Below are 26,134 nucleotides of genomic sequence, written 5' to 3' on the forward strand. Positions count from 1 at the left end.
CTATGGATGCAACTGCTGATTCCTGCTTTAACAGGTGGCTTGAACAAGCAAGCATACATAGCATGAACACTGCACTACCAGCTATAATAATCTTTGGTACTATAAACAAGGATATAATGCCCTTATAATTGTATGTGCCACATAGGCCTATCAACCAAGCTTGGCCAGAAGACCGGTCTCAAATACAGGGAAGCTACAACACAGTATGTTCCTACAAGCAAAACTCCAGGTTCCAAAATGGAACTGTCCATGGAGCTAAACTTGAACAATTTACCCTCCGATCCTTTGCTGTTAATGTTATTCTTTCTTGACTTTAGAGATTTTATCAGGTATGTATAACTCGCTTCAGATGGATAAATGCCTGTGCACAAAATACCATTATGCTGTGTAATAGAACTATGCTTAGCCACAGTAGCTAGCTATAGCTATCGTTCTCAATATGTTGTTCAAATCAAGTTTTATTTGTTTACTAGCTAGCATGCTATCGCATGACATGTTGTAATCTTTCCTGGTTGTTTGGTCATGGGTCTTATTTAATTTGACAGTTTCAGGAATATTTATTGCATTAAATTTAACTATCAATTAGCCGCTGGCTAATTTAGTATCGACAGGCTAACGCTGCGTTCACAACCAAGTACGAAGGTGGTATTTAGTAGTTACATAAAGAAACGTGTCTATTATTCATGTTCTCCGACATCTCCCACGTGCTGATCTCTGACGTCACCTACTAAGAAATAGCCTCGATAACAGCATTTTCTGCGGTAAAATGTACAGTGTTTTTCCGCGAGTTCAAAGAGCTTGAATGCCGCCTACGGGCAAATACCACCTTCCCACTTGGATATGAACTCAGCATAATGGTTTGTTTCAGTTTCAGAATCCTTGTTGTTGTAGCTAACTAACGTTACTAATCCGCTGTCCCATTCAGATTAGACGGGAAATGTTATTAAACATTATACAGTGTCTATTCACAAAGCTGCCTGAGGAGATGTTGCAGACACTCCGACGCTGTCTAAACAAAAAGAGCCCAGCACGAGATACAATTTTTGAAACGTTTGGAATTTAAAGGTGCAGTTATCGCGCCGCCATTTCCTGGTTGCAATTTTTTTGTTTATGTGACAAACCAAGCAATGCATTGTTTTTTTTTCAAGCAATGCATAGTGTTGAGAATCATTGTGCAATCTAAACCGCTGTGAAATATATTTTCAATAACCAACAATATTGTGTTATCAGCTGTTTGAACCTGGTGTACAAAACCAAAAGTAAAAGACTCAAAAACGAAATTTAGGAAGGGTAAGCATAGAAATAGCATGCATATTTATTTTATTTTTATTTTTATTTCACCTTTATTTAACCAGGTAGGCTAGTTGAGAACAAGTTCTCATTTGCAACTGCGACCTGGCCAAGATAAAGCATAGCAGTGTGAGCAGACAACAAAGAGTTACACATGGAGTAAACAATTAACAAGTCAATAACACAGTAGAAAACAAAGGGGGGAGTCTATATACAATGTGTGCAAAAGGCATGAGGAGGTAGGCAAATAATTACAATTTTGCAGATTAACACTGGAGTGAAGAATGATCAGATGGTCATGTACAGGTAGAGATATTGGTGTGCAAAAGAGCAGAAAAGTAAATAAATAAAAACAGTATGGGGATGAGGTAGGTGAAAAAGGGTGGGCTATTTACCAATAGACTATGTACAGCTGCAGCGATCGGTTAGCTGCTCAGATAGCTGATGTTTGAAGTTGGTGAGGGAGATAAAAGTCTCCAACTTCAGCGATTTTTGCAATTCGTTCCAGTCACAGGCAGCAGAGTACTGGAACGAAAGGCGGCCAAATGAGGTGTTGGCTTTAGGGATGATCAGTGAGATACACCTGCTGGAGCGCGTGCTACGGATGGGTGTTGCCATCGTGACCAGTGAGCTGAGATAAGGCGGAGCTTTACCTAGCATTGACTTGTAGATGACCTGGAGCCAGTGGGTCTGGCGACGAATATGTAGCGAGGGCCAGCCGACTAGAGCATACAAGTCGCAGTGGTGGGTGGTATAAGGTGCTTTAGTGACAAAACGGATGGCACTGTGATAGACTGCATCCAGTTTGCTGAGTAGAGTGTTGGAAGCCATTTTGTAGATGACATCGCCGAAGTCGAGGATCGGTAGGATAGTCAGTTTTACTAGGGTAAGCTTGGCGGCGTGAGTGAAGGAGGCTTTGTTGCGGAAAAGAAAGCCGACTCTTGATTTGATTTTCGATTGGAGATGTTTGATATGAGTCTGGAAGGAGAGTTTGCGGTCTAGCCAGACACCTAGGTACTTATAGACGTCCACATATTCTAGGTCGGAACCATCCAGGGTGGTGATGCTAGTCGGGCATGCGGGTGCAGGCAGCGACCGGTTGAAAAGCATGCATTTGGTTTTACTAGCGTTTAAGAGCAGTTGGAGGCCACGGAAGGAGTGTTGTATGGCATTGAAGCTTGTTTGGAGGTTAGATAGCACAGTGTCCAAAGACGGGCCGAAAGTATATAGAATGGTGTCGTCTGCGTAGAGGTGGATCAGGGAATCGCCCGCAGCAAGAGCAACATCATTGATATACACAGAGAAAAGAGTCGGCCCGAGAATTGAACCCTGTGGCACCCCCATAGAGACTGCCAGAGGACCGCATAGAACATATCTACCACTTCTTGTGCTTGCTTTAAAGACTGCATGACAGATCTACAATTCACTTTTCTATGGAATTTGGTCATGGCAATAAAAAATATTGTTTATATTTATACAAAACGATACACTTAATGTATGCAGTTTAGGAAAGTTGCACCTGGCTGTATTTTGAGAAACAGGAAAGGTGGAATGGAATTTTCCAAAGGAAATGTGCGTGCAAGGTGATGTTAGAGTTGCGTAAATTCGAATCTGGTATTAGGATAAATATAACAATGAGTCACCGATTGTATACTATGTATTTTTTATTAGCTAAGCAATAAATGGCAAATGCAACTTTCGTATATACGGGCTCACTGTAATACCCACGCAGGGCAGAACAGGGAACTGACAGGATGTACGTAAACAGTTGTTCTTATACTGTGATAGGCCAACAGACAGGTTGGAACAATGTCTATCACAGTAGAGGCTGAGCGTGGTTTAGACTTGCTCAGCCTATTGCAGGCGCTCAGGCGGGTCCCCGCCTCTTGGCGCTTCTTGGAGTCCTCCCTCCGTCGATGTATAGATTCTTACTGTTCTGGTATCGCAGCCTAGTTATAACAGTTGCTCAGTTCCTGCTATTGTGTTGTTCAGTATTTTTCCATCTCAGTTAAACCTTGTGATGACCACCCCCCCCTATACCTAATTGACCACAACTTTGTAAGATACAGCAAGTCACACCATGTGCTCAATATTGTTACATAAAAACACAAAGACAAAGCATCTGCTGGGCTGTTATCTACAGTTTTGCAACATGCAGGTCACACCATGTTACTCAGTTCTTGTCACACACACAAACAGGCAAGTAGATGTAGCAAGCAGTTGTTTAATCTCATGATGATGCTCAAGTGCACAAATGCAGATACTTCACACAGCCAACATCAGATAATATTTAATCATATATATATATATGGTAATGGCTATAATGTAAAACACAGAATCCCACAGTGAGGACGGTCATTGTCTGTTCTTTTGAGTTTTGATGTTGAGTCTTTGCCCGACAAAGTGATGTTAAGATATATAAGTTATCCTGTACGAGCTTTTGTACCAAATACATTACATTGCTACAGATGTCAAGCTTATGGGCATGTGGCAGCAGCGTGTAGGAGGGAGGTTCCTAGGTGTCAGAAATGTGCAGAAGTGCATGAGACAAGGGAATGTGTAGCATTGGGGAAAGTAGTGGTATGTGTTAATTGTAGGGGTGCCCATGGGGCTGGGGATCAGAAATGTACCGTGCGAGAGAGGCAGGTTGAGTTTTCCAGGGTTAGAGTAGTACAGAAGTTACTCCCGCCGTTTACCTGTGCTTCATTGACTTTTTTCACTTTGACAATCAGAGCACTGGGCAGAAATCACATCGCGTCAACACCCACCGCGGGCCTTCGCAATGCTTTATTTTAAAGTTATCATATGCCGAGGCAGTGAAGAAAGTAGAGGAAGATGGATCAAGGGGGAGGGATCATGAGATGAGTGGTATGAGTAGTAGATCTGTACCAGTACAGAGGGATAGGCCAACAAGTAATATATGTGTCAGTAAGATTGGATTTTTAGCATTTATTGCAATGGTTATCAACTGTACTGCAGGGATGGCACGTAAGTCGCAGAACATTGAGGTTGTGGTTGCAGCTGCAGAGAAGTATCTGGGTGTGCGAGACTTGACATCAGAAGAGTTACAGGGTGTGTTTTTACTTTTTATTATTTGACCTTTATTTAACTAGGCAAGTCAGTTAAGAACAATCTTTTTTTATTTTATTGTATATGTTATTTCACCTTTATTTAATCAGGTAGTTCAGTTGAGAACAAGTTATCATTTAGATAAAGATAAAGCAAAGCAGTGCGACCAAAAACAACAACACAGAGTTACCCATAAACAAACATACAGTTAATAACACAATAGAAAATAAAAATAGAAAAATCTATGTACAGTGTGTGCAAATGTAGAAGAGTAGGGAGGTAGGCAATAAATAGGCCGTAGAGGTGAAATAATGACAATTTAGCATTAATACTGTAGTGATGTGCAAGTAGAGATACTGGGGTGCAAGAGGGTAAGTAATAATATGGGGATGAGGTAGTTGGGTGTGCTATTTACAGATTGGCTGTGTACAGGTACGGTGATCGAATAGAAGTGATGGTAAAGCTTATGTTGTTACGTAGTGTACTGATAAGACATTTAAGTTACATCCCTGCAACACAGCCCGCCGTGCCGCTTTGTGGACATTGTTAGGGCGGAGAGACATCTATATTGACAGTATATCGATCACCTTTGGTCTACCCCTTGGGTTCTTGAGAGCTACTTATTTGCCAGGCTATTAGCGTCCGAGCTAGCTAATGCTCATCCGTGTCCGTTATTTTATAACCCTCAAATTATTCTCCCCTGTATGATATGTGATCTCATCAGCATATGAACAGTTCAAAGCCTGTGTATTAGAATCTTGTCTGTAGCAAAGAGTAGAGTTGTAGTTCACTTCCTTTGGTTTGTGGTGAAGAGTAACAGCAAAACATTCACATAAAAACGTTTCAAATTATAAAAGATTCTAAATGTCTTGTACCAACATTCTTTTGATCTCTTATTTGATGTATCAATCAGGAATGTTTGTACTGATTACTCAATGTGTTTATTTGGCAAACTGAATAGTATTGATACGTTTTTTTATTTAGCAAATATTTTGTTGTTGAGCAGGTCTGACAAAATCCCAAAATGTTCAAACCTGGAAGGAACTCTTCCTCTAGTTCTATACTGACTTGGGTCACTACATTGATCACTATGGCACCCTGAATAAAGCCTGGGATGACCTGAAGAGATACCTTGACCCCAGGATGATCGCCTCTCTCAAAGGTAAGCCTCCACAAGGCATACACATCACCACTTTAGGGGATTTGATAGCAGTGAGATGGTTCGATGGAACAATTAGGCCTTATTATCATAAAACCCTCAACCAATATGTTGATGGATTTCCAAATGTAACGGATAGAAAATCCATACTTAATAAAAAAAAAAAAGTGATTTGTTTGCCAAAGTCAATTTTATGATTTCCCCTGAGCAGAGGGAGCAAAGGAAGAGCTGGATGGCATTGAGGCGCAGGTGGGTTGCAAGATTTCAAATGACTACCGGTGCTCATACCGGATACACAATGGGCAGAAGCTGGTTGTTCCTGGCTATGATAATGTTTTTGTGCTGCTGAGATGAATAAGTTGAATTTACACTAACAAATGTACATAATTTTTTTTACCACAAGTATACTTTACCTACCCTTATTTTCTTTCAGTTTAATGGGAAGCATGGCCCTGTCTAACCACTATCGCTCAGAGGACCTGCTGGATAATGAAACGGCAGCAGGTGGCTTTAAGCAGCGCAAGGGCATGAGGCCGTGTTTGCCCCTCACCTTCTGCTTCCACACAGGCCTCAGCCAATACATGGCCCTGGAGGGCACCGCAGCGAGATCTTCTACCACTGCCCGGTCAGTTTCCATATGACCCCAGCCCCCGCCCCCATTACAACAGGGAGACAGACTTTTATTCTCACACACAGGTTATGGATGAAAATAATAAGAAAGTCTGTAGCATCGCTTAGTAATGATAAACAACTCCTTAATTTGAGCTTTATATAACTTATTTAAAAACATTTATTTCACCTTTATTTAACCAGGTAGGCAAGTTGAGAACAAATTCTCATTTACAATTGCGACCTGGCCAAGATAAAGCAAAGCAGTTTGACGCATACAACAACACAGAGTTACACATGGAGTAAAACAAACATAATAATACAGTAGAAAAATTAGTCAATATACAATGTGAGCAAATGAGGTGAGATAAGGGAGGTTAAAGGCAAAAAAGTCGATGGTGGCGAAGTAAATACAATATAGCAAGTAAAACACTGGAATGGTAGATATGCATTGGAAGAATGTGCAAAGTAGAGAGAAATAATGGGGTGCAAAATAAATAAATACAGTAGGGGTAGAGGTAGTTGTTTGGGCTAAATTATAGATGGGCTATGTACAGGTGCAGTAATCTGTGAGCTGCTCTGACAGCTGGTGCTTAAAGCTAGTGAGGGAGATAAGTGTTTCCAGTTTCAGAGATTTTTGTAGTTTGTTCCAGTCATTGGCAGCAGAGAACTGGAAGGAGAGGCGGCCAAAGGAAGAATTGGTTTTGGAGGTGACCAGAGAGATATACCTGCTGGAGCGCGTGCTACAGGTGAGTGCTGCTATGGTGACCAGCGAGCTGAGATAAGGGGGGACTTTACCTAGCAGAGTCTTGTAGATGACCTGGAGCCAGTGTGTTTGGCGAAAGCTAAATACTGAAAGTTATTTTTGACAGATACAACTCACTGCATCTGGGGGGAGCCATTTTCTAGCTTTCTCACCACATCTGTTGCAAACAGCTTCCAGTGTTTACGTTTCATAAATTGGAGCAAGGACAACTCTTTGCCACTGGGGGCAGCCCTTTTCTAGCTATTGTATCTCACCACAGGCAGGAGAAAATGTTGAATAATGGAAATTAACTAATGGCGGTAGTGGAAAAAGTAAAAGTAAAGATGCCTTAATATACAATGACTCGCTTAAAAGTCACCCAGTAAAAGTATTCAAGTCTTTGATTTAAAATATACTTAAGTATCAAAAATAAAAGTTAAAATAATTTCACATTCATTAAGAGAACCAGACTGCACGATTTTTTTATTTACGGATAGTCAGGGTCACACTCCAACACGCAGACATAATTTACAAACAAACATTTGTGTTTAGTGAGTCCGCCAGATCAGAGGCAGTAGGCCTGACCAGGGATGTTCTCTTGATACGTGTGAATTTGACAATTTTCCTGTCCTGCTAAGCATTCGAAATGTAACAAGTACTTTTGGGTATCAGGGAAAATGTATGGAGTAAAAAGTACATTTTCTTTAGGAATGTACTTGAGTAAAAGTTATAAAAAATATAAATGGTACAAGTGCCCCAAAAAACAACTTTAAATTATTTTACTTAAGTACTTTACACTAATGGATGACTAATAGGATTGTTCTAAATGTTTCTATTATAGGATCAAATGGCACAAGATCCATCTGCAATTGACATGTTCATCACAGGTATGATGAGATATTAGTTTGTTACTGTGGGATTCTGTATTTTACATTATAGCCATTTAGCATATATATGATTAAATATTATCTGATGTTGGTTGAGTGAGGTATCTGCATTTGTGCACTGGAGCATCATTATGAGATTAAACAACTGCTTGCTATACTTGCCTGTTTGTGTGTGTGACAAGAACTGAGTAACATGGTGTGACCTGCATGTTGCAAAACTGTAGATAACAGCCCAGCAGATGCTTTCTCCTTGTGTTTGTATGTAACAATATTGAGCACATGGTGTGACTTGCTGTATCTTACAAAGTTGTGGTTAAGCAGGCATAGGGAGGGGTGGTCATCACGAGGTTTAACTGAGATGGAAAAATACTGAACAACACAATAGCAGGAACTGAGCAACTGTTATAACTAGGGGGTGATACCAGAACAGTAGGAATCTTTTCATCGACGGAGGGAGGACTCCAAGAAACGCCAAGAGCCGGGGACCTGCCTGAGCGCCTGCGATAGGCTGAGCAAGTTTAAACCACGCCCAGCCTGTACTGTGATAGGCCAACAGACGGGTTGGAACCATGTCTATCACAGTATAAGAACACTGTTTACGTACATCCTGTCAGTTCCCTGTTCTGCCCTGCGTGGTATTACAGTGAGCCCGTATATACGAAAGTTGCATTTGCCATTTATTACTTAGCTAATAAAAAATACATAGTATACAATCGGTGACTCATTGTTATATTTATCCTGATACCAGATTCGAATTTACGCAACTCTAACATTACATAAAACATTATAAAAATATTCAGTTAGCTTGTGTGAAAATGTTTCATGGCAACATCTCACTGCAAGTTAAGCAAACTTAAAAGCAACTTTTATTTGGATGCTTAACAACTAGGTTATTATGTAAGTCCTGGAATTCTTCAAGGTACAGAGGATTCTGGCATTGCTCCCATTCGTGAGGTTGTGGACGAACTGCATGATGGGAGATGTGAAATATAAACTGCTGTATTGCAACATAGCACTTCATTAATGGAATAAAAAAAATGATTCTGGCATTGCTCCCATTCTTGAGGTTGTGGATGAACTGCATGATGGGAGATGTGAGATATAAACTGCTGTATTGCAACATAGCACTTCATTAATGGAATAAAAATAAATGAAAGTCTGGATTATTTGCTAAAATAATATTTGTTGATATTCAATGTTAGTTCCTCAACATAAATGGATTTGAACTTATGCAGTGTCTCACTTACTCATTTTTCTTCCTCTCACTCTAATTTATCACCTTAGGGTCCAGCTTTACTGAGTGGTTTACCTTGTACGTCCATAATGTGGTAACAGGAGAATACCCCATCTGGGATCTAACCTCCATTAACATTCCCTTTCTGAAATACCTAAATGGCACATGCAGGGAGGTTGTAGTTTCTGCAATACTCTACAATATGTAGTAGGGCTGACTGAGATTTCTTTAGTCGAGCACAGGCAAACAAAAAAAAAATATATATATATATATATACAGTACCAGTCAAAATGTAGGACACCTATTATTTCAAGTTAAAAAAAAATGTATTTATTTTTTCTCTACATTGTAGAATAAAGGCATCACAACTATGAAATAACAGATATGGAATCATGTAGTAACCAAAAAAGTGTTAAATCAAAATATATATTTTATATTTGAGAATCTTAAAGTAGCCATCATTTGTCTTGATGACAGCTTTGCACACTCTTGGCTTTCTCGCAACAAGCTTCACTTGGAATGCTTTTCCAACATTCTTGAAGGCGTTCCCGCATGTGCTGTGCACTTGTTGGCAGCTTTTCCTTCACTCTGTGGTCCAACTCATCTCTAACCATCTCAATTGGGTTGAGGTGAGATTTGTAGAGAGGGCTGGTCATCTGATGCAGCACTCCATCACTCTCCTTCTTGGTCAAATAGCCCTTACACAGCCTAGAGGTGTGTTGGGTCATTGTCCTGTTGAAAAACAAATGATAGTCACAGTAAGCCTAAACCAGATGGGATGGCTTATCGCTGCAGAATGCTGTGGTAGCCATGCTGGTTAAGTGTGCCTTGAATTCTAAATAAATCACAGACAGTGTCACCAGCAAAGCACCATCACACCACCTCCTCCATGCTTCACTGTGGAAACCACACATGCAGACATCTGTTCCCCTACTCTGCGTCTCAAAAAGACACAGCAGTTGGATCCAAAAATCTCAAATTTGGACTCATCAGACAAAAGGACATATTTCCACCAGTCTGTCAATTGCTCGTGTTTCTTGTCCCGAGTAAGTCTTCATATTATTGGTTTCCTTTAGTAATGGTTTCTTTGCAGTAATTCAACTTTTCTTCTGCAGCAGAGGTAACTGTGTCTTCCTTTCCTGTGGCGGTCCTCATAAGAGCCAGTGTCATTATAGCGCTTGATGGTTTTTGCGACTGCACTTGAAGAAACTTTCAAAGTTCTTAATTTTACGCATTGACTGACTTTCATGTGTTAAAGTAATGATAGACTGTTGTTTCTCTTTGCTCATTTGAGCTGTTCTTGCCATAATATGGACTTGGTCTTCTGTATACCAACCCTTCCTTGTCACAACACAACTGATTGGCTCAAATGCATTAAGAAGGAAATAAATTACACAAATTAAGATATACCTGTTAATTGAAATGCATTCCAGGTGACTACCTTGAAGCTGGTTGAGAAAATGCCTAGAGTGTACAAAGCTTTTAAGGTGGCTACTTTGAAGATTCTGAAATATAAAATATTTTTTGATTTGTAAAACTTTTTTTTTTCATTACTACATGATTCCAAATGTGTTATTTCATAGTTTTGATGTCTAAACAATTATTCTATAATTGTTCTTTACATATTAAAATGATTGAGTAGGTGTGTCCAAACTTTTGGCTGCTCCTCTATCTACAGAAATAAGACAGATCCTGCTTCTGTTGCCTGTTTGAGTGTTTGTTTAATAGCCTACTGATTCCATGAGTACCAAGCGTAATTTTTAAAATTTAATTACATTTTTTATTTTACCTTTTTATTTAACTAGGCAAGTCAGTTAAGAACAAGTTCTTATTTTCAATGACTGCCAAGGAACAGTGGGTTAACTGCCTTGTTCAGGGGCAGATTTGTTCAGGGACAGATTTGTACCTTGTCAGCTCGGGGATTTAACCTTGCAACCTTTCGGTTACTAGTTAGAGCTACGCTACGCTGCCGCCCCATGCAACGACATGTCAAGTAAACAATTTCACAAATTCAGCTTAAAATCTTTGCTTTGCTGTAATAAAGGCTTTACACTTTATTTTGTTAGAACAGCCTCTCCTGTATTATTTATAATCGATTTAGTGTCTACAGTACTCCAAATTGTCAGAAAAATATTATTATAATAATACTACATTTGTTTGATGTCGTTGTTGTTATTATGATGATCATAAGTAATTAATTTTTTATTTCACCTTTATTTAACCAGGTAGGCTAGTTGAGGACAAGTTCTCATTTGCATCTGCGACCTGGCCAAGATAAAGCATAGCAGTTCGACAAATACAACAACCCAGAGTTACACATGGAATAAACAAACATACAGGAGGAAAAAAATTAAACAAAAAGTATATATGCAGTGAGTGCAAATGAGGTAAGATAAGGGAGATAAGGCAATGTTTGGCAGCATGAGTGAAGGATGCTTTGTTGCGAAATAGGAAGGCAATTCTAGATTTAATTTTGGATTGGAGATGCTTAATGTGAGTCTGGAAGGAGAGTTTTCAGTCTAAGCAGACACCCAAGTATTTGTAGTTGTCAACATATTCTAAGTCAGAGCCGTCCAGAGTAGTGATGCTGGATTGGCGGGCAGGTGCGGGCAGTGATCGGTTGAAGAGCATGCATTTAGTTTTACTTGCATTTAAGAGCAGTTGGAGGCCACGGAAGGAAAGTTGTATGGCATTGAAGCTCGTCTGGAGGTTAGCTAACAGTGTCCCACGAAGGGCCAGAAGTATACAGAATGGTGTCGTCTGCATAGAGGTGGATCAGAGAATCAGCAAGAGCGACATCATTGACGTATACAGAGGAGAGAGTCGGCCCGAGAATTTAACCCTGTGGCACCCCCATAGAGACTGCCAGAGGTCCGGACACACCGATTTGACACACTGAACTCTATCAGAGAAGTAGTTGGTAAACCAGGCGAGGCAATCATTTGAGAAACCAAGGCAGTTGTCTGCCAATAAGAATCGGGTGATTGGCCGTCGAAAGCCTTGGCCAGGTCGATGAATACGGCTGCACATTAATGTCTCTTATCGATTGCGGTTATGATATCATTTAGGACCTTGAGCGTGGCTGAGGTGCACCCATGACCAGCTCTGCAACCAGATTGCATAGCGGCGAATGTACGGTGAGATTTGAAATGGTCGGTAATCTGTTTGTTAACTTGGCTTTCGAAGACCTTAGAAAGGCAGGGTAGGATAGATATAGGTCTGTAGCAGTTTGGGTCTAGAGTGTCTCCCCCTTTGAAGAGGGGGATGACCGCGGCAGCTTTCCAATCTTTGGGAATCTCAGATGACATGAGGTTGAAACAGGCTAGTAATAGGGGTTGCAACAATTTCGGCAGATAATTTTCGAAAGAGAGGGTCCAGATTGTCTCGCCAGCTGATTTGTAGGGGTCCAGATTTTGCAGCTCTTTCAGAACATCAGCTATCTGGATTTGGGTGAAGGAGAAATCGGGGAGGCTTGGACGAGTTGCTGTGGGGAGTGCAGGGCTTTTGACCGGGGTAGGGGTAGCCAGGTGGAAAGCATGGTCAGCCATAGAAAAATTATTATTGAAATTCTCAATTATAGTGGATTTATTGGTGGTGACAGTGTTTCCTAGCCTCAGTGCAGTGGGCAGCTGGGAGGATGTGCTCTTACTCTCCATGGACTTTACAGTGTCCCAGGACTTTTGAGTTGCAAATTTCTTCTTGAAAGAGCTAGCCTTAGCTTTCCTAACTGCCTGTGTGTATTGGTTCCTAACGTCCCTGAAAAGTTGCATATCACAGGGGCTATTCGATGCTAATGCAGAACGCCACAGGATGTTTTTGTGCTGGTCAAGGGCAGTTGGGTCTGGAGAGAACCAAGGGCTAAATCTGTTCCTGGTTCTACATTTTTTGAATAGGATATGCTTATTTAAGATGGTGAGGAAGGCATATTTAAAGAATGACCAGGCATCCACTACTGACGGGATGAGGTCAATATCCTTCCAGGATACCCGGACCAGGTCGATTAGAAAGGCCTGCTCGCTGACGTGTTTTAGGGAGCGTTTGACAATGATGGGGTGGTCGTTTGAGCACGGATCCATTACGGATGCAGGCAATGAGACAGTAATTGCTGAGATCTTGAAAACAGCAGAAGTATATTTGGAGGGCAAGTTGGGGAGGATGATATCTATGAGGGTGCCTGTGTTTACAGATTTGGGGTTGTACCTGGTGGGTTCATTGATAATTTGTGTGAGATTGAGGGCATCAAGTTTAGATTGTAGGATGGCCCGGGTTCTTAAGCATGTCCCAGTTTAGGTCACCTAGCAGCATGAGCTCTGAAGATAGATAGGGGGGCAATCAGTTCACATATGGTGTCCAAGGCACAGCAGGGGGCAGAGGGTGGCCTATAGCAAGCGGCAACTGTGAGAGACTTGTTTCTGGAAAGGTGGATTTTTAAAAGTAGAATCTCAAATTGTTTTGGGTACAAACCTGGATAGTAAGACAGAACTATGCAGGCTATCTCTGCAGTAGATTGCAACTCCGCCCCCTTTGGCAGTTCTAGCCGCGGAGCCAATTTGAGCAGCTTTCTTCGGTAGTCCAGTCGTGAAGGATCGGCGGGGTTCCATGCCACGTACCGGCAGTAGAAGGGGGTCCGGGCCAGTTGGCAAAAAGGGTATTATAGCCCAGGAGTCGCTGTTGGGCTTCTTCTGCTAGCCGGGATATGAACTAGCTCCAGGCTGATTGGTGCTAGCTTCGGGACAGGGACGTGATGTTAAAACCTCTTAGGGATCCCTTAAGCTCGAATCCCGCTCGAATCCCGTTAGCGGGATAGATTTGACAACATCCAGTGAAATTGCAGAGCGCCAAATTCAAACTACAGAAATATAAATATTCAACATTCATGAAAATATGTGTAATACATCAAAATAAATCTTAACTTGTTAATCCAGCCGCTGTGTCAGATTTCAAAAAGGCTTTACGGCGAAAGCACACCATGCAATTATCTGAGGACAGCGCCCCGCATACAAAATCATGAAAAACATATTTCAACCAGGCAGATGCAACACGAAAGTCAGAACTAGCCATATAATAAATGCCTTACCTTTTGAAGATCTTCATCTTTTTGCAATCTCAAATGTCTGTGACACAATGAATGGTCGTTTTGTTCGATAAATTCCTTCTTTATATCCCCAAAATGTCCATTTAATTGGCGTGTTTGATTAAAAAATACACCAGTTCCAACATGACTACAAAGTAGTTATAATAATAAGTTACCTGTGAACTTTGTCCAAACATTTCAAACAACATTCCTAATCCAACCTCAGGTATCCTAAAATGTAAATAATCTATCAAATTTAAGACGTTTCCAATACCGAAGAAAAACAACACGGAGCGTGCTCCTGTTCACGTGCAACAAAATACTAGAGACCTTCTGAGTGACACGTAGAAAGAATAGCACTACTTAATTTTTCAAAAGAAAAACATCGAACAATTTCTAAAGACTTTTGACATCTAGTGGAAGCCATAGGAACTTGTCAGGGAAATTGCAAGATTGTTATAATGTTTGTATTGCATTATAATGGTTGTTTTATTCAACAGAATAGAGTATTCTGTTAACCATTGTGTGTGTCTTCTACTGAGGATGGGCCTCTATGAGAGAACACGGACAGAGGAGATTTACGTTGTCTTTGGTGATAAAACCTAAAGTGCATTCCAGAGAACATGAGTTAATGTTTCTGCTCTATACCGTACCAGGAGGAGATGGTTCTAGTTTGGAGTCTTAACTTTGTGACCATTCTATGTATCTGTTGTTTGTCATGTAGTTTGAAAGGGGTGTATCTTGGCTATAAAAGACCTTTGTACTTTTATTTTATCACTCAACGGATCATTAGAAATGGTGAATCATTGAGAATCATTGCTATTGCAAAGCTCTTATTATAAAAAATTTAGTTTAAGTATAACTCTGGCTTGTGTAATAAGTTTGTCTCTCCTCATTTGATAGTAAGGAAATTAACCACCACAAACTGCAATCTGGGCCCTAATAAATCAGGTTTCCCATAGAAAAGCATTGGAAAACACCATGACCTCAAACTTTTTTCCCTGGATGGATTGTGCTCGGGGTTTCCCCTGCCAAATCAGTTCTCTTATACTCAGACATTATTCTAACAGTGTTTTCTATCCAAATATACTAATTACAGTGCCTTGCGAAAGTATTCGGCCCCCTTGAACTTTGCGACCTTTTGCCACATTTCAGGCTTCAAACATAAAGATATAAAACTGTATTTTTTTGTGAAGAATCAACAACAAGTGGGACACAATCATGAAGTGGAATGACATTTATTGGATATTTCAAACTTTTTTAACAAATCAAAAACTGAAAAATTGGGCGTGCAAAATTATTCAGCCCCTTTACTTTCAGTGCAGCAAACTCTCTCCAGAAGTTCAGTGAGGATCTCTGAATGATCCAATGTTGACCTAAATGACTAATGATGATAAATACAATCCACCTGTGTGTAATCAAGTCTCCGTAAAAATGCACCTGCACTGTGATAGTCTCAGAGGTCCGTTAAAAGCGCAGAGAGCATCATGAAGAACAAGGAACACACCAGGCAGGTCCGAGATACTGTTGTGAAGAAGTTTAAAGCCGGATTTGGATACAAAAAGATTTCCCAAGCTTTAAACATCACAAGGAGCAGTGTGCAAGCGATAATATTGAAATGGAAGGCGTATCAGACCACTGCAAATCTACCAAGACCTGGCCGTCCCTCTAAACTTTCAGCTCATACAAGGAGAAGACTGATCAGAGATGCAGCCAAGAGGCCCATGATCACTCTGGATGAACTGCAGAGATCTACAGCTGAGGTGGGAGATTCTGTCCATAGGACAACAATCAGTCGTATATTGCACAAATCTGGCCTTTATGGAAGAGTGGCAAGAAGAAAGCCATTTCTTAAAGATATCCATAAAAAGTGTTGTTTAAAGTTTGCCACAAGCCACCTGGGAGACACACCAAACATGTGGAAGAAGGTGCTCTGATCAGATGAAACCAAAATTGAACTTTTTGTCAACAATGCAAAACGTTATGTTTGGCGTAAAAGCAACACAGCTTATCACCCTGACCACACCATCCCCACTGTCAAACATGGTGGTGGCAGCATCATGGTTTGGGCCTGCTTTTCTTCAGCAGGGACAGGGAAGATGGTTAAAATTGATGGGAAGATGGATGGAGCCAAATACAGGACCATTCTGGAAGAAAACCTGATGGAGTCTGCAAAAGACCTGAGACTGGGACGGAGATTTGTCTTCCAACAAGACAATGATCCAAAACATAAAGCAAAATCTACAATGGAATGGTTCAAAAATAAACATATCCAGGTGTTAGAATGGCCAAGTCAAAGTCCAGACCTGAATCCAATCGAGAATCTGTGGAAAGAACTGAAAACTGCTGTTCACAAATGCTCTCCATCCAACCTCACTGAGCTCGAGCTGTTTTGCAAGGAGGAATGGGAAATAATTTCAGTCTCTCGATGTGCAAAACTGATAGAGACATACCCCAAGTGACTTACAGCTGTAATCGCAGCAAAAGGTGGCGCTACAAAGTATTAACTTAAGGGGGCTGAATAATTTTGCACGCCCAATTTTTCTGTTTTTGATTTGTTAAAAAAGTTTGAAATATCCAATAAATGTCGTTCCACTTAATGATTGTGTCCCACTTGTTGTTGATTCTTCACAAAAAAATACAGTTTTATATCTTTATGTTTGAAGCCTGAAATGTGGCAAAAGGTCGCAAAGTTCAAGGGGGCCGAAAACTTTCGCAAGGCACTTTATATGCATATCCTAGCTTCTGGCCCTGAGTAACAGGGAGTTTACTTTGGGCACGCTTTTCATCCGGACGTGAAAATACTGCCCCCTATCCCTAAGAATTTTTAAACCAGGAATAGTCACTCGGATTACAGCTAGCTAGCTGTGGTGATCCCGGTGAAGAGGTTCAGAGCTTGCGGTAGGAAACTGGGGATATGGAGAGAAAATAGGTCCGGTATGCTCTTTTGAATCGCGTTGTACAAACTGGCGAGAGCTTTCTGAGCTAAAAGTTAGCTGATGACCGCTAGCAGTGGTTAGCTGACTGTTAGCTGGCTAGCTTCTGTTGGGGAATACCGGTTCGGAGGTGGATACTGTTAGAGTTGCGTAAATTCGAATATATATATAACAATGAGTCACCGATTGTATACTATGTATTTTTTATTAGCGAAGTAATAAATGGCAAATGCAACTTTCATATATGTTGCATTTGTTCTAAACAGTTGTTCTTATACTGTGATAGGCCAACAGACAGGTTGGAACAATGTCTATCACAGTAGAGGCTGAGCGTGGTTTAGACTTGCCCAGCCTATCGTAGGCGCTCAGGCGGGTCCCCGCCTCTTGGCGCTTCTTGGAGTCCTCCCTCCGTCAATGTATAGATTCTTACTGTGCTGGTATCGCAGCCTAGTTATAATAGTTGCTCAGTTCCTGCTATTGTGGTGTTCAGTATTTTTCCATCTCAGTTAAACCTCGAGATGACCACCCCTCCCTATACCTAATTAACCACAACTTTGTAAGATACAGCAAGTCACACCATGTGCTCAATATTGTTACATACAAACACAGGGACAAAGCATCTGCTGGGCTGTTATCTACAGTTTTGCAACATGCAGGTCACACCATATTACTCAGTTCTTGTCACACACACAAACAGGCAAGTAGATGTAGCAAGCAGTTGTTTAATCTCATGATGATGCTCAAGTGCACAATGCAGATACCTCACACAGCCAACATCAGATAATATTTAATCATATATATAAATGGTAATGGCTATAATGTAAAATACAGAATCCCACAATACGAATAATTTAGAAGAGACAGATCCACACCACATTGGGTGAGGCGGGTTGCAGGAGAGTATTTTGAAGTTGAGGTTTAGAAAAAATATAAAAGATTTGCTAAGAAAAAATATATGAAAGGATGTATACATGGGACATATACAAGACGAAGAACAAAGACGTCTGACTACTACGCCATCTTGGATCAGTAATGTCATTATCATTTATAGGCTTAGTGTAGCAGCCTTGTATAACCGCCATTGAGCTGAAGGTCTAAGAGCGAATCCTGTTTAGTCTTAATACCGTAACTTACTTAGGCTGAACCCCCCCCCAGATGTGACGCTTGGCATATTTCTCATGGTCTGAGAGTCTTTAGGTGCCTTTTTGCAAACTCCAAGTGGGCTGTCATGTGCCTTTTACTGAGGAGTGGCTTCTGTCTGGCCACTCTACCATAAAGGCCTGATTGGTGGAGTGCTGCAGAGATGGTTGTCTTTCTGGAAGGTTCTCCCATCTCCACAGAGGAACACTGGAACTCTGTCAGAGTGACCATTGAGTTCTTGGTCACCTCCCTTCTCCCCCAATTGCTAATTTTGGCCAAGCGGCCAGCTTGTTCAAAACTTATTTCATTTAAGAATTATGGAAGCCACTGTGTTCTTGGGGACCTTCAATGCGGCAGAACGTTTTTGGTACACTTCCCCAGATCTGGTTTTTGATCTGACATGCACTGTCAACTGTGGGACCTTGTATAGACAGGTGTGTGCCTTTTCCAAATCATGTCCAATCAATTAAATTTACCACAGGTTGACTCCAATCAAGTTATAGAAACATCTCAAGAATGATCAATGGAAACAGAATGCTCCTGAGCTCAATTTCTTTTATTTTTTTTAAACATTTACTAAAATGTCTAAACCTGTTTTTTTTGCTTTGTCGTGGGGTATTGTGTGTAGATTGAGGAAATATTCTTATTTTATCATTTTTAGAAGTCTAGAAGTAACTAAATGTAGAAAAAGTCAAGGGGTCTGAATACTTTCCGAATGCACTGTAGTTGATTTGATTAAAACACATAGGATGTGTCTATATATGTAAAAAGAATGTTGACATTTTTTTTCAAAGAACAGACAACTCTTGGTCGACCAAGTTGTTTTTTTTTGTGGTGGTGGTGGGGACACCACTAATATGTAGTTAACATGCATTCAAATCAAGGCTTCCAAAGGATTTTGAAGGTTTAAGCTTTGTCCCTATTCACAGGTACGTCCATGATAAGCAGTGTGTTTCCGCCACGGGATATGACTGTTTCAGTGTCTACCTCATTCTTACCGGAGCTCAGCTCAGTGGATCCTCCACATTTTTTCATCACCTACCGGATCAGGTACCACTATTTCCTCTACTGATTTCAGCTCCTGATAATGATTAAAATGATATGGGTAAATGGATCATAATACAGCTGTCATAACTGACCTAACCTTACATAAAATTTTACCCTCAGGATTGAAATGGCAAATGATGCCCTCCCTGAGAATGCTTGTCGTTATTGGAAGATCACCAATGCTAATGTGAATGTGGAGGAGGTCCGTGGGCCAGGCGTTGTCGGTAGGTGACTAGACTAGAGATGATTCTGTGGACTTAGCGTAAAGTTTCATTCTCAGTTGTCTCCTTTTGGTAGCAATGGACAAAAACCTGTTACGATCTAAGAATTATTTGCAGCTAACGGATTACTAATGTAATTTTCATCATACAGTTGAAGTCAGAAGTTTACATACACTTAGGTTGGAGTCATTAAAACTCATTTTTCAACCACTCCACAAATTTCTTGTTAACAAACTATAGTTTTGGCAAGTCGGTTAGGATATCTACTTTGTGCATGACACAAGTAATTTTTTCAACAATTGTTTTGACAGATTATTTCACTTATTCACTGTATCACAATTCCAGTGGGTCAGAAGTTTACATACACTAAGTTGACTGTCTTTGGGACCCACCCCCTACACTATTTGTTTGACATCATGGGAAAAGAAAAATCAGCCAAGAACTCAGAAAAAAAATTGTAGACCTCCACAAGTCAGGTTCATCCTTGGGAGCAATTTCCAAACGCCTGAAGGTACCACGTTCATCTGTACAAACAATAGTACGCAAGTATAAACACCATGGGACCACGCAGCCATCGTACCACTTAGGAAGTAGACGCGTTCTGTCTCCTAGAGATGAACATACTGTGGTGCGAAAAGTGCAAATCAATCCCAGAACAGCAGCAAAGGACCTTGTGAAGATGCTGGAGGAAACGGGTACAAAAATGGCCATAACGAAGCCCTGACCTCAATCCTATAGAAAATTTGTGGGCAGAACTGAAAAAGCGTGTGCGAGTAAGGAGGCCTACAAACCTGACTCAGTTAAACCAGCTCTGTCAGGAGTAATGGGCCAAAATTCACCCAACTTATTGTGGCAATGCTACCAAATACTAATTGAGTGTATGTAAACCTCTGACCCACTGGGAATGTGATGAAAGAAATAAAAGCTGAAATAAATCCCTCTACTATTCTGACATTTCACATTCTTAAAATAAAGTGGTGATCCTAACTGACTTAAGACAGGGAATTTCTACTAGGATTAAATGTCAGGAATTGTGAAACTTGAGTTTAAATGTATTTGGCTAAGGTGCATGTAAACTTCTGACTTCAACTGATATAAAAAATATATTTTAAAAAGTGAAAACATTTCATGAGTAACTTTTGCAAAAGATATACTAATCTCTTGACATTGTCTGCAGGAGAATTCCCGATGATGACTCTGGTTAAAGTACACGAGTACGCCAGCTGCACAACCTTCTCTGCTACCTGTGAGTACATGGAAGGCCACTACACCGCCTCAAGAACGAGGAGATCTTCGACGTCTGCATCCCCTGCTTTCACATGGTTTGCCCTCCATTCCGTGAGTCAATTGTATGGTCGGTAAGTGTTTATGAGATAGTGATAAGTAACAATTGGATTCAGTTTTAAGTCAGTGATTAGGGCCAACTTTTAGGCTAGGGTTATTAAATGAAAGTGTTTTGTTGGTCTTTTTATTTGTCCCCATTTTTGGTAATACAACAAATGGTAAAGTTTTAAAACAAAAACTTGGTTTAATATTTGCCCCCCCCCATCAGCAGGTATCAGCAAGGGATGTTTCTAGTGCCTCTTTTAACAAAGACAACTCGTCAGACACTGATGACTTTAATGAGGGTGAGCTTTGAGGCATTAACATGGCAGCCCCAGGGGGACGATGTCCACGCCACATTTTACACACTTTTCTCACCACGGGACTCAATTGGGAAAGGGGCTGGGAAGGACTTTCACAGTTCCATAAAAGTAAAGTTTGTTTTTGTTATTTGTAAAGCTGTAGCTGATAGCTAGATGAGATACTACCACAGCCTCTGCAATATGCCCTCCCATGCAAATCCAAGATCTCGCCATTGTTTATTTTTTTTCAACAATGGCGCGATCTGGAACTGGACATTGACTATTGAGAGCAGGGTTGTACACCTCTTTTTCAATAGTAACATTGTTCATTCTCTAGCTGACTGCCTAGTGCCTTGAACTAAAGTGCAGATTGGTGCTCTAAATCCTATGAAAAGCCACGCCAACTCTACAGGTCCACTGTCGGTAGGTTGTTAACGCATCATCAAAAAGGACATTTATTTTACATTGCAGCTGTTTCTGCAGTGGTGTTAAACATTTATAACTATGATGCTCTTAATCAGAGATGGTCACTGCCAGTGGTTTTCAAACCCAACAAAAAACAAGGAATTATATGGAAACACATAAAAGCTGGGCTGTTTGGATACGCTAACAACAATGACAAAGAGAAGCCCACATGAAAGCTGTTGAGCTACTGTACATTGGATGCCGTCTAGATATACAGGAACATTTTAACGTGGGTTTGTCTCTGTCATGCATTAATGCATTTAATGGATCAGTATCTTTATTCATTGTAATGTGATTATGATTATTTGAAAGTCTGCAGAAACAACCATCTGTTTAGTAAAGCAGCCAATCAGTGTGCAGTTTCTCATAGAAATCTGAATGTTTGAACAATGAGCTAGAGCATCATGCCCCTCCGTATTTATTTGGACAGCGATGCTAAAATGAGTACCTTTGGCTCTATACTCCAGCATTTTGAATTAGAGATCAAATGTTTGAGGCAACAGTATAGAATGTCACCTTTTTTGAGGGTATTTCCATACATATCTGTTTTTCCGTTTACAAATGAATGCACTTAATGTACAGTGGCTTCAGAAAGTATTCACACCCATGTACTTTTTCCAATAAGAAATGCTCACTAACAGGGAGGTAACATATTTGTGCACACATTTCAAGATAAATAATTTATAGAAATGTAATTTATAATACACATGTCTGGGATCTTTTATTTCAGCTCATGAAACATGGGACCAACACTTTACATGCGTTTATATTTTTGTTCAGCATTGCTACTACACAATACTAACCTAATTGACAAGAGTTAGAAGGAAGCTTGTAATGAATAACAAGTATTCCAAAACATGCATCCTGTTTGCAATAAGACACTAAACTAAAACTGCAAAAATTTTACAAAAATTCACTTTGTCCTGAATACAAAGCATTATGTTTTGGACATACACAACACATCACTGAGTACCACTCTCATATTTTCAAGCATGGTGGTGGCTGCATCATGTTTTGGGTGAGCTTCTCATCGGCAAGGACTAGGAAGTTTTTTTAGGATAAAAAGAAATGGCATAGATAGAGCTAAGCACAGGCAAAATCATTGAGGAAAACCTGGTTGTCTGCTTTCCAACAGACAAATTGACCATTCAACAGGACAATAACCTAAAACACAAGGCCAAAAAAACACTGGAGTTGCTTATCAAGATGACATTGAATATTCCTGAGTGGCCTAGTTACAGCTTTGACTTAAATAGGCTTGAAAAACTATGGCAAGACTTAAATGGCTGTCTAGCAATGATCAATTACCAATTTGACAGTGCACGAAGAGTTAGAAAAATAATCTGCAAATATTGTACAATCCAGGTGTGCAAAGTTCTTAGAGACTTACCCAGAAAGACTCACAGCTGTAATCACTGCCAAAGGTGATTTTAACATGTATTAACTCAGGACTGTGAATACTTATGTAAATGTATTTCCTTTTCAATACATTTGCAAACATTTCTAAACACGTGTTTTCACTATGGGTTATTGTGTGTAAATGGGTGAGAAATATATTTAATCCATTTTGAATTCAGGCTGTAACAAAACATTTTTTTTAATAAGTCAAGGTGTATGAATACTTTTTGAAGGCATTGTATCTAGTTCACTTATTTGTTTTTTTCCCTCAAGTCTGGACAAATTCAAAGAATTTACAGAGGAAGAACAAGAGAGAGAGAAAGTTAGAGGAACAAAGATAATACCCCCCAAAACGCTCCCCTCTCACAATTACCATTAACAGAGGAGGTTAGCATTTTTGCAGGAGTATGAACTTTGTTCTTCTGTAACTTTCGTGGTCTTTATTATTCACGATTCATACATAATTATCCACAATCATAGAAGCATCCACATTAATGTAGTGTTCTGAAACATCTATTATTTACAATAAACGTGACTCCAAAATGACAAAAATTCATTATTCAGTTCCTATTGGGTGAAAGGTCATCTGAAACACAACCAAAACGAACTGCAAATCCATCCAACAAGTACAGTCGTATGAAAATGTTTGGGCACCCCTCTGAGGCTGCATAATAATTTACTCTGTCCTCACAGAAAATGATCACAGTGGCATGCCATTCATTTTCTAATAAAAGCTGAGTACTGGGGTATTGTCCAGACAAAGATTTTTAGTGTAGCAATATTAAGTTGTATGAAATTAAATCAGATGTGAAAAATAGGCAATGCAAAAATGTTGGCACCCTTGTCATTCTGTTGATTTGAATACCTGTAACTACTTAGCACTGATTAATTGGAACACACAATTGGTTTGGTGAGCTCATTAAGCCTTGAACTTCATAGACAAGTGCATCCAATCATGAGAAAAGGTATTTAAGGTGGCCAATTGCAAGTTGTTCTCTTTGACTCTCTGAAGAGTGGCAACATGGGGGCCTCAAAACAACTCTCAAATGACCTGAAAACAAAGATTGTTCAACATTATTGTTTAGAGGAAGGCTACAAAAAGCTATTGAAGAGATTTAAGCTGTCAGTGTCCACTGTGAGGAACATAGTGAGGAAATGGAAGACCACAGGCACAGTTCTTGTTAAGGCCAGAAGTGGCAGGCCAAGTAAAATATCGGAGAGGCGAAGGATGGTGAGAACGGTCTAAAACAGCCCACAGACGACCTCCAAAGACCTACAACATCATCTTTCTGCAGATGGTGTCACTGTGCATCGTTCAACAATTCAGCGTACTTTGCACAAGGAGAAGCTGTATGGGAGAGTGATGCGGATGAAGCCTTTTCTGTACATACGCCACAGAGTTGCTTGAGATATGCAAACGCACATTTGGACAAGCCAGCTTCATTTTGGAATGAGATGCTGTGGACTGATGAAGCAAAGAGTTATTTGGTCATAACAAGGGACATTATGCATGGCAGCAAAAGAACACAGTGTTCCAAGAAAAACACTTGCTACCCACAGTAAAATTTGGTGGGGGTTCCATCATGCTGTGGGGCTGTGTGGCCAGTTCCGGTACTGGGAATCTTGTTAAAGTTGAGGGTCGCATGGATTCCACTCAATATCAGCAGATTCTTGGGAAAATGTTGAAGAATCAGTCACAAAGTTGAAGTTACGCCGGGACTGGAGGAATGGTCCAAAATAGATTTTACTTTTTATTTAACTAGGCAAGTCAGTTAAGAACAAATTCTTATTTTCAATGACAGCCTAGGAACAGTGGGTTAACTGCCTGTTCAGGGGCAGTTAATGACAGATTTGTACCTTGTCAGCTCAGGGGTTTGAACTTGCAACCTTCATCCAGAATCCAGACACTCATTAGAGGCTATGGGAAGTGTCTAGAGGCTGTTATTTTCGCAAAAGGAGGCTCTACTAAATATTTATGTGATTTTTCTATTGGGGTGCCCAAATTTATGCACCTGTCTAATTTTGTTTTGATGCATATTGCACATTTTCTGTTAATTCAATAAACCTCATTTCACTACTGAAATATTACTGTGTCCATCAGTTATTTGATAGATCAAAATGAAAGTTGATCCAAACACCCAATTATTTATAAATGGAAATCATGGAAATTGTCAGGGGTGCCTAAACCTTTTCATATAACTATGTCGTCACAAGCTTGATGTATTCATTGCATGCTAGGAATATGGGACCAAATACTAAACTATTGACTACTTTGATACAATAAAAGTGAATTTAAAAAAAGATGCATAAAGTTATTTCATTTCTAAACAGTCAAAGAGATGTATTAAAATAAAAGGTGACATTCTGTGCTGTCGCCTCATTAAACGTATGATCTTAAATAAAAAATTCTGGCGTATAGAGCCACATTTAAAAAATGTTGCTTGACTGTCTAAGTAAATACGGCGGGAAGTGTATATTATGTTTTATAATGTTTTGTGATGCAATTTCAGGTCATTAGATGGACATTATCTCAGCTTTGAGCACAAGTGTATCACTCATCTCAGTCTGTTTTTCAACCACTCCACAAGTTTCTTGTCAACAAACTATGGTTTTGGCAAGTCGGTTAGGACATCTACTTTGTGCATGTCACAAGTAATTTTTCCAACAATTGTTTACAGATTATTTCACTTATAATTCCCTGTATCACAATTCCAGTTGGTCAGAAGTTTACATACACTAAGTTGACTGTGCCTTTAAACAGCTTGAAAAATTCCAGAAAATGTCATGGCTTTAGAAGCTTCTGATAGGCAAATTGACATCATTTGAGGTGTACCTGTGGATGTATTTCAAGGCCTACTTTCAAACTCTGTGCCTCTTTGCTTGACATCATGAGAAAATCCAAAGAAACCAGCCAAGACCTTAGAAAACAAAAAATTGTAGACCTCCACAGTCTGGTTCATCCTTGGGAGCAATTTCCAAACGCCTGAAGGTACCACGTTCATCTGTACAAACAATAGTACGCAAGAATAAACACCATGGGACCACGCAGCCATCAAAACCACTCAGGAAGGAGATGCGTTCTGTCTCCTAGAGATGAACGTACTTTGGTGCGAAAAGTGCAAATCAATCCCAGAACAACAGCAAAGGACCTTGTGAAGATGCTGGAGGAAACGGGTTCAAAAGTATCTTTATCCACAGTAAAATTAGGCCAATATCGAAACGCAACCTGAAAGGC

At 40.1% G+C, this 26,134-nt stretch overlaps 1 protein-coding gene across 5 annotated transcripts; it reads left to right on the plus strand.

Moving 5' to 3' along the window:
• The first annotated feature begins 72 nt into the window (after nucleotides 1-72).
• Nucleotides 73-20,803, plus strand: LOC109895518 (F-box only protein 3-like). 5 transcript variants are annotated; one of them, XR_004210855.1, is made up of 7 exons: nucleotides 73-329; nucleotides 5,366-5,521; nucleotides 5,730-5,767; nucleotides 5,952-6,876; nucleotides 7,714-7,759; nucleotides 19,073-19,193; nucleotides 19,311-19,409. XR_004210855.1 is itself a non-coding variant. In XM_031830723.1 (4 exons), exons 1-4 carry the CDS (start codon nucleotides 7,720-7,722, stop codon nucleotides 20,771-20,773), a joined length of 450 nt encoding a protein of 149 aa, XP_031686583.1. In that variant the 5' UTR covers nucleotides 7,592-7,719; the 3' UTR covers nucleotides 20,774-20,803. The 5 variants fall into 5 exon arrangements, 1 of the variants encoding a protein (XP_031686583.1); XR_004210854.1 differs by lacking the exons at nucleotides 19,073-19,193; nucleotides 19,311-19,409 and adding an exon at nucleotides 8,172-8,472 and having other exon boundaries at nucleotides 76-329; XR_004210853.1 differs by lacking the exons at nucleotides 19,073-19,193; nucleotides 19,311-19,409 and having other exon boundaries at nucleotides 149-329; nucleotides 5,952-6,143; nucleotides 6,781-6,876; nucleotides 7,714-8,472.
• The last annotated feature ends 5,331 nt before the right edge of the window (nucleotides 20,804-26,134 follow it).

This window comes from Oncorhynchus kisutch, linkage group LG8 (assembly GCF_002021735.2).
Source record: "Oncorhynchus kisutch isolate 150728-3 linkage group LG8, Okis_V2, whole genome shotgun sequence".
Taxonomy (NCBI): domain Eukaryota; kingdom Metazoa; phylum Chordata; class Actinopteri; order Salmoniformes; family Salmonidae; genus Oncorhynchus; species Oncorhynchus kisutch.

Excerpts from the sequence above, each read along its gene's own strand:
- LOC109895518 (XM_031830723.1), top strand. The coding sequence starts at position 7,720 with ATGGCACAAGATCCATCTGCAATTGACATGTTCATCACAG. Across the intron at positions 19,194-19,310 it reads TTCATCACCTACCGGATCAG|GATTGAAATGGCAAATGATG; the intron begins GTACCACTATTT and ends TTTTACCCTCAG. Across the intron at positions 19,415-20,588 it reads CCGTGGGCCAGGCGTTGTCG|GAGAATTCCCGATGATGACT; the intron begins GTAGGTGACTAG and ends CATTGTCTGCAG.